The sequence below is a fragment of the Zingiber officinale genome, chromosome 5B (assembly GCF_018446385.1).
Source record: "Zingiber officinale cultivar Zhangliang chromosome 5B, Zo_v1.1, whole genome shotgun sequence".
Lineage (NCBI taxonomy): Eukaryota > Viridiplantae > Streptophyta > Magnoliopsida > Zingiberales > Zingiberaceae > Zingiber > Zingiber officinale.
In genome coordinates this window covers 137,302,421-137,311,162 of record NC_055995.1, presented here as the reverse complement: position 1 = coordinate 137,311,162, position 8,742 = coordinate 137,302,421, and the positions used below count along the sequence as shown (strand labels likewise).

General features: G+C 42.1%; 1 protein-coding gene across 1 annotated transcript; it reads right to left on the bottom strand.

Moving 5' to 3' along the window:
* Nucleotides 1-5,781: 5,781 nt before the first annotated feature.
* On the bottom strand, nucleotides 5,782-8,469 carry LOC121987922. Its single transcript, XM_042541624.1, has 7 exons — nucleotides 8,179-8,469; nucleotides 7,996-8,085; nucleotides 7,652-7,900; nucleotides 6,972-7,142; nucleotides 6,698-6,751; nucleotides 6,446-6,592; nucleotides 5,782-6,323 (listed from the first exon to the last, which is right to left on the bottom strand). Exons 1-7 carry the CDS (start codon nucleotides 8,368-8,370, stop codon nucleotides 5,922-5,924), a joined length of 1,305 nt encoding a protein of 434 aa, XP_042397558.1. The 5' UTR covers nucleotides 8,371-8,469; the 3' UTR covers nucleotides 5,782-5,921.
* Between the last annotated feature and the right edge of the window lie 273 nt (nucleotides 8,470-8,742).

The following is an 8,742-nucleotide window of genomic DNA, read 5'->3' as shown; positions in this document are numbered from 1 at the left end:
TTGATAACATAGGTGGATTTGGATCAATAATGTTAAGCATCGTTTGCGATCCAAATCTAAACCATTAAGAACAGATAAGTTAAATTTGGAATCAATAATGTTAAGTTCCATTTGCAATTCCTAATTTAATTTCTAAAGAACACAATAGGTTATTTAGGAAAGGTTCAACACTTGTACAAAATTTTTGTACAGTGGAGCCGGTAGGATCTTCCTAGGACCAACCAACATATACATCCCTTAGTCTTCCAATCTTATCGAGTCAAAGTTGCGGTCGTCTGATTGGAGTGCAGACCAGGATTGTATTACTCTTCGAGAGGCATTTGACTCAAGAAGTATACATCTCTTAGTCTTCCAATCTTATCGAGTCAAAGTTGTAGGACCGTTACGGCCGGCTAGGAGGGGGTTGTTGGATAGTCCTGTAAACATAAAAAGAAACAACCCTTCCTCGAACTCTTTAAGCTAACACTTGTATATATAAAGTAAGCCGATAAATTAAAAGCATAAAGAAAAAGTGAGGCACAAGGATTTACTTGGTTACAACCGATGTGGTTGTTAATCCAAGGAAGATTAAGCTCACTAAAAACTCCTTCAAGCGGAGAAGCCTCGTACAGCGTTGAAGCGCAGAAAACAGAAACTCAACTCTAGACTAAAGCTTACAAGCGTTGGAATTACAATTCAGAGTTCATTGAAAAGCTTCTGGACCAAGGCTATATTTATAGCCTTGGTCGGGGCGCCCCGAAGGGGTTCCGAGCGCCCTGGGGGGATAAATTTTATCCCCCAACGATCAGATAGAGTCAAATCTCGATCCTGGTCAAAAGTCTGGTCTGGGCGCCCGGAAGGGTTCCGGGCGCCCTGGAGCCCAAAGTCAACAGATGTTGACTTTTTCGTCCGAGACCTCTTCTCTGGTTCAGTCCCGCCTCAGTCCGGTTCTTCTTCTCCGGATCCGTTCACTTGGGTGATCTTTGTCATCCGGAAAAGGGCTCACCCGAACCCAACTTCCGGTCTTCTCGAGCAGCCTTCCGCTCCTGCTTCTCGTCCCTCGGAATTGCTGCGTGTTTCCTTCTCGTCCACCAGCGTACTCATCCGCAGTCTTCGTCCCTCGGTCGCATCACGTGCCGACCTTCTCGCTAGCTGCGTCTCTTGCTCCCTGAGCAATCTTCCGCTCTAGCTTTCGTCCCTCGGAACCACCGCACGCTTCCTTCTCGTCCACCGGGGTACTCTTCCGCAGCACCTCGTCCCTCGGACGCACCGCGTGCCGTCCTTCTCACTAGCTGCGTCTTCCGCTCGAGTACCTATGCTCCTAAGCTCCTGCACACTTAGACACAAGGTTAAAACAACACAGGGTCTAACTTAACTTGTTAATCACACCAAAACAACCTTGGGGTTCCAACAACCTCCCCCTTTTTGATGTGATCAGACCAAGTTAAGCTAGGGACAAAAAATAGATATGAAAATGAAATAATTTCTATTGCAATAACTTGCAACATGATAGAAAAAATTAATTTTGAAAATTTTTAATTTCTACCTCCCCCTAGACTTATACTTTCTTCTCCCCCTTTGATCACATAAAAAAAAATGGGGTACAAAAAGAATCTAAGGGTTGACATTTAGAAAAATTATGAAAATATAATTCAGTGATTTTCAGGGAAAAATATTTCCAAGTCAAGGAAAAATTTCTAAGTCAAAAATAACTTTTGAAAAATTTCTTAGTTTTCGTCATCAAGAAACATCTTTCTAAGTCCAAAACTTTATGCAAGAAAATTTAAGAAAATTGATAACATTAAAAAAAAATTCTATGCAATTATTTATTTATTTTATTCTAATACTTTTATCAGAAAATTTTAAATTTTCATTTTAATTTATCATAATTTCTTAACTTTGAAGCAAGAAAATTTGAACATGTAGAAATTTGTACAAATTGTAACATGTCATTTTCTATTGTATTTTGAATTCCTAATTCGCAAAGATATTTCGATAATATAAACTTGATAAGGTTTTTCGACAATACTTCTGATTTGCAAACTTCGTTCAACAAAATATTTTATAATTTGCAAAAGTATTTTGACATAAATTCTAATTTGCAAAAATCTGTCGACAAAATATTTTGTAATTCACAAAAGTCTTTCAAGATAATTGGTAAACCGAAACACTCTTCCGATAATTCAATTTTTAAATCATAAAAATCTTCAGGCAACTTTTCTATTGAATTATTTGATAATTCAATTTTTAAATCACAATATTCTCCAGGCAACTTTTCTATTGAATTAACCAGTTGTTCTGAGGGTAGAGGTCATACCTTACTTACCTCATCGGCCATTGGTTCTTCCCCTGTTGAATTACTTTCTTCTGAAGACACTCCCCCTTTCTCGATGCTCATCTCGGTTGAGCTTTCTTCATCTTTAGGTGGGTCTTCTACTATGATTGTTTTTTCGGCAATTTCTTTAGTCTCGGATTTGGCTTCTTTTGATTCTTCATGAATCTTCAAGAACTTTTCCCAAAGTTCTTTTGCGCTTTTGTACTCGCCAACTCTATTGAGATATTCATTTGGTATCATGCTTAGGAGGTGAAATTTAGCTCGTCTGTTTGCCATAAACTCCTCACGTTGCTTGTGGGTCCAGAGACGTTTATCGATTTCTTCTCCGTACGCGTTCTTCGGTTCTTCATAACCAAATTTCATTATTGAAAAAATACCCGAATCAAAGTTTAGATATACCTCCATTTGTTGCTTCCATAAGGGAAACTCCCCCTCGAATGCTGGTGGGTAGTCGCTAGCTCCGGGCATCGTTTTGTTGCTTCAGACAGTGGTTAGTCCTTCTGAGGTGTCTCGGCTCTGATACCACTTGTAGGACCGTTGCGGCCGGCTAGGAGGGGGTTGTTGGATAGTCCTGTAAACATAAAAAGAAACAACCCTTCCTCGAACTCTTTAAGCTAACACTTGTATATATAAAGTAAGCCGATAAATTAAAAGCATAAAGAAAAAGCGAGGCACAAGGATTTACTTGGTTACAACCGATGTGGTTGTTAATCCAAGGAAGATTAAGCTCACTAAAAACTCCTTCAGGCGGAGAAGCCTCGTACAGCGTTGAAGCGCAGAAAACAGAAGCTCAACTCTAGACTAAAGCTTACAAGTGTTGGAATTACAATTCAGAGTTCATTGAAAAGCTTCTGGACCAAGGCTATATTTATAGCCTTGGTCGGGGCGCCCCGAAGGGGTTCCGGGCGCCCTGGGGGGATAAACTTTATCCCCCAACGATCAGATTGAGTCAAATCTCGATCCTGGTCAAAAGTCTGGTTCGAGCGCCCGAAAGGGTTCCGGGCGCCCCGGAGGGCTCCGGGCGCCCCGGACTACTCCGCGCGCCCCGGAGCCCAAATTCAACAGATGTTGACTTTTTCGTCCGGGACCTCTTCTCTGGTTCAGTCCCGCCTCGGTCCGGTTCTTCTTCTCCGGATCCGTTCACTTGGGTGATCTCTACCATCCGGAAAAGGGCTCACCCGAACCCAACTTCCGGTCTTCTCGAGCAGCCTTCTGCTCCGGCTTCTCGTCCCTCGGAATTACTGTGTGTTTCCTTCTCGTCCACTAGATTTCTCGTCCACTAACTTTGTAACTTTAGTCAAATGACCCCCACAACGCCTTAACCATCATTGTTACATTATACTATGGTATAATTTTGTTATCCATTCTTTTAAGGCATGGTTCTTACATAGGAAAATTTTATTCTTTCTTGCGAGTAACTCTCACATTACTTGAGGTTTACTTTTAAATGCGCTAGGATAGTAACCTTAAAAGATACATTTTCTTCAACTAATACAGTGTTTTTTACTGTCATCGCTTGAAGACAATTACAGAGAATTTTTTCAATTTCTCACAAGTAAGAGTCGGACCCACGGTCGCCAATATCGTCTTAAGATTGTTATATATTTTTAAATATTGAGTATATGGATCTTCAGTGTTGAAATCCAACAGTTAGGCTCGGTTAGTCATCTCAACAATGAGTCGATGACTCTAACCGGTAGAGCTCGATACAGCAATGTGGACCTTGTCTCATTTATTCTCTCGACATCTCCTTTCGGTTATTGAAGCCCCCCTTCGGGTAAGAGGCATACCCTTCTTGGTATTGTTGTTACCGACCTAATCTCGTCAGTCGTCGAGTTATCCCTTCAGATATTGGTACAACCCCTTTGGGTAAACTTATTCCTAAGGATAAGAGTATTAAGATTGAGGTGAAGGCTAGACCTTCTTTCCTTAAGACGATATTGCTCCGCCCAGGTGCTTACGGTTTATTGACAATCGTCTTCCAAGGTACAACGACTTGCGTCTCGAAATAGGAGCACTCTAAATTTCGAGCCCACCGAACTTTCAAAGCCTTGAAATTCTTAAGAGAGGAGAGAGAGGAGAGAACCCAAGAGGAGAATTCACAACTTGATAATTGAGTGAGTTGAGTAGAAAGAATGAGATTTGTTTTATAGGAATGGAGGGTTACTCCCAAGAGGTGAAAGGTTTCTTTTAAGAGGTGAAAGAATATGAGATGTGTCTTTTCCCTTAAACCTTTTTTATTATAATTAATTTAATTGATTAATTGATTAACTATTGACTTAATCTATTATAAATATTAATTAATTAATTAATATTATAATGATTAATCTTTTAATTAATTAATTATAATTTCATATCCCTCAATGGTTCCACATACTCGAGTTAGTATTTATCCATGAATCCAACCCATATGCAAGTTAAACTTTCATCTGATCATATCAAATCAATCCTTCATTAAACATTAATTTCTCATTCATTCGAGAAATTGGTTTACGGTGATTTACTCACAAAATAGCTGTCGTATCCCTAATGGTCACTAATCCTATTCGAAAATCGTGAAGAAGGTTGACTGGGGATGTGGCTCCTCTATTGACCTCGCGAAGACTCCGCTCTGATCTACAGCACGAGAAACATCAGTAGGGGGCCAGGGAAGGGGTCTCCGGCGTTGGTCCTCCGACACTCAAGTCAGTCACCAAAGCAGTAGACGAAGGTGGAGCAACGTAACAACAGTGAAAGCACAAGTGTGAATAGTAAATAACACATACCTCCGTCGATGCATGAACCCCCTTTATATAGTGTCCCAGTGGACGACGTGCATGCTCCTGAAGGTGCAGGCACGCTTGTCCAACCGTCCTATGAAAGGACATGTCATAAAGTGTCTCTGATACCATACCTTAACAAGGTATGCAAATCCCCGATAAGATAATAGAAGTTTTCGTCGTATAATTCGCATATTAACCATGCTTTGTCGTCAGCGTCATTACCTCCCAAAGGGATATTAAGAGATATAGGAGTGGTCCCACTGTTCCACCGAGCGAGGTAGCCGCTCGGTCGGGACTCCTCCGCTCGGTCGGGACTCCTCCGCTTGGTCGACCTTTGCAGTTTTTCCCCGCAGTGACTTGGTTCAGTAGATTGTTTCTATCCGATCGGACAAGCACTCCGATCAACTTAATGTTCCTTTGATCTGTAATAAACATTTGATATTTTTACCGTAGTGCTTCTCGTCAAATGGGCGTTCTACTCAAACAAATCATCAGGCCGATCAATAGATGATGTCAATTTCTACTCGACCATTTTTGATGGAGCTGTTGGTCATCATTGTCACCTTAACTTTAACTTTCATTTTACGTTAATTGTTGTCTCTGCATTTGACCCATACTTCGATGAAACCCTCGCTAGTCGCCACATCAGTCACCAAAACTAATTTTCCAACCGAATACTATTTTTAAAATTTTTAAAAGATCAAAGAATAGAACATATTTATATATTGAATTAGTTAAAAAGGCATGCATGTTTATAGATGAAACAGCAAAATCATCGCCATGCAACTAGACGCCGGAAGAGAGAGAGAGATCCATCGGATCGGATGATCGATGTGTTAGCTCTGTCACGGGCACCGCGGGTTGTTGCCGGGCCCGCCGAAGTAGAAGTAGGCGCCCCACCCGTCGGCGTCGCCGGCAGAGTCGCCGGCGAAGCTCCTGATGTCGTAGCAGTCGGTGTTCTCAGCGAGCGTTGATACGCCGGAGCCGACGGACGCCAGGGTGTTGTCCGCGTCGACGACCTCGAGGTTTCGGAAGTAGCCGGCCCGCGAGAACCCTCCGGCGGCGAAGTGGCCCGACCCCATCTGGGTGGCGGTGTGCGAGCCGTCGGGGCGCGTGTCCACAACCTCACCGCCCCACTCCACCATGGTGGCGTGCTCCGACAGGTGGCTGAACAGCTCCGCCGGCCAGTACCCCACCAGCGCGCCGCCGTCCCCGAAGCTCATCCACCAGTTCCCCAGCTTCGGGTCCTAATTTACACAATACACAAAGTACAGGGGCTAAATTGATTAATTGTTTTAAAAAAATAAAAAATTAAATGGGCCGGAATAGTTAGGCCCTATCTGTCCCGGGCCCATTAAATTTTTTTCACCTTCCAAATGAGAACTGTGATATCGTACTGGCCGCCTTCGAAGGAAGAGACCGGTGAAATGGCAGCTCCAATGGCGATCCTTCTGTTGGTCTGCACAAATCCTGAACACAGAAGATTGTAGCACCCAGTCGCTTCATATGCATCGCTCTGTTTTATACAAATAATAATAATAATAAATATTATTTATTTAATTTTTAAAATTAACTTTTAAATTATTTTTTTTAAATTATATATATTTTTTTTAAATCTCACCGTCCAGTAAGTGAACAGCCTCGGCCTGCTGTCCCCGTACAGCTCAGGGCTGACCTGACTAAAACAACAAAATTTCAGCATTTTCAAATTAACAAAACTTGAGGGGGCATTTTGATATTAGCGAATTTAAAATTCAATTTTTAAAAAAGATTAATAAATAAACAATTTCTGGCATTTATTTGTCCCGGCTTGTAAATGTGTGCTGTGGGATTTAGAGAAGGGCTCCATTAATGCCCATCAAATTTTGTAATTAATTAATGATTTAATTAATTACCTGCCAGCCCGCCTCGATGCTGTTGAGATCCGAGCCGTCGAATGATCCCGAGAGGATCCAGATCTGAGAGAGGCTGAACTCGCTGTTTACTTGGACGGATGGATCCCACACGTTGATGGTGGCCTTTGCCCCGTAGAACTCGCCACCGTTTATTGTGTAAGCAATTGCATGCTGCAAAAATTCAAACGAATAAGATTAATTAATTAATTAATTAATTAATTCAAAACCTGTACCAAACTAATAAATTAGTTCATGTCATGTTTACTAGGCTGGATATTCATCCTATGAACTAAGATCCTATTTTCTAATTCCCTTGTTGGCGCATATCTCCTTTCCTCATCAAGAACAATATCATTCTATAAAAGGTAAACATGCATTTTTTCGATCGAACAATATCATTATAGTCTTCCCATAATAAAAAATGTCCCTGCCTCAATGAAGATTATTTTCGATTTGAAGGGTAGATAAAAAGAAGTGATGATGGCTTCCTCCACTAACCCTAATCAAAGCCCTAGCTCTCTTAGTTCACTCACTGCATGCGTGCTTTGATTTCTCTTCACTCATCAGCAAACCCTAAATATATAGTCAAAATATTGCACAACAAACCTTATTATTATTATTATTATTAAAATGGAAATTTGAAATTATGACAAACTGCAGGGTTATATTGATATATATACCTCATGGCCATTGCCGCTGACCACATCAGGCGCGTCGGAGCTCCTCGCCGGAGGCCTCAACAAGGTCTTCTTCCCGAAGTGGAACAGTGACTTGGCTCGCAGAACGTCGTCGACGGAGCTCCGGCGTATGGGGACGGTCCCCCTGGGGCAGTGCCCGGCGTGGTGCCACGCCCTGCGCGATGCACTCTTGCTGACGTTTCTACCCGCCGCCGCCGCCGCTGCCGCCTTCTTCGGCCTCTCCGCAGCTCTCTGAAACAAAAACAAACAGAGCAAAATAAAAAAAAAATACATGAAGAAATTGTGAGCTAGGAGCAATCGGCGATGGAGCTATGTGAAAGAAGAACCTGGATCTTATGGTCCTTCAGCAGCGGGTGATCGAGCGCCGGCTGCCGGTGCCGCGGGACGCAGTCGATGATGTCTCCGCCGTCCGGACTCTATCAGCCGTCGATCAAAGATCGAGTAGTTCATCAAAAATCAATCCAAAGCCCAGAAACGAACTGGTCTCTCCGATCGCAACGATCACCTACCTCGATGGTTCTGACTGCGGGTTTGTTGATCCTGGCCAAGTGGCGCTGAATCCTCGCGATCCTGAGCGACGTGATCCCTCGCCTCGCCGTGCGGTTGCCCGGCGACGCCAGAGCGCCCTTAACGCCAAAAAAGACGAGGAAGAGGAGGAGCAGAAGCAGCAGAAGAAGAAGAGTATGCTTCATGGTCATCATCCTCGTCGTGGCCCTAGCTCCTCCTCGTTTGTTTTAGTGCTAAAGCGACGGCGATCGCCTTGAAGGAGGAAGGTGTGAGATCGAGAGAGATGAAAAGAGAGAAGATGGAGTTTGTGTAAAGGCTTGACCTACCAATTTAATGACACTCCTTCAATAGCCTAACTGCCACGACACTAATAAAAAAAAAATCTAATTATTACTTTTATTTTAATTTTTATTCATAACATTAATAATTTAAATAAATTATACTCTTAAATTTGTTTATTTTATTTAAGTATTTATTTATTTAATCTTATATATATTAAACAAATACAAAATAAATTCGAACATTAAAAATTTATTCACAAATGTTCAGTTCATATGTTTGGAGGG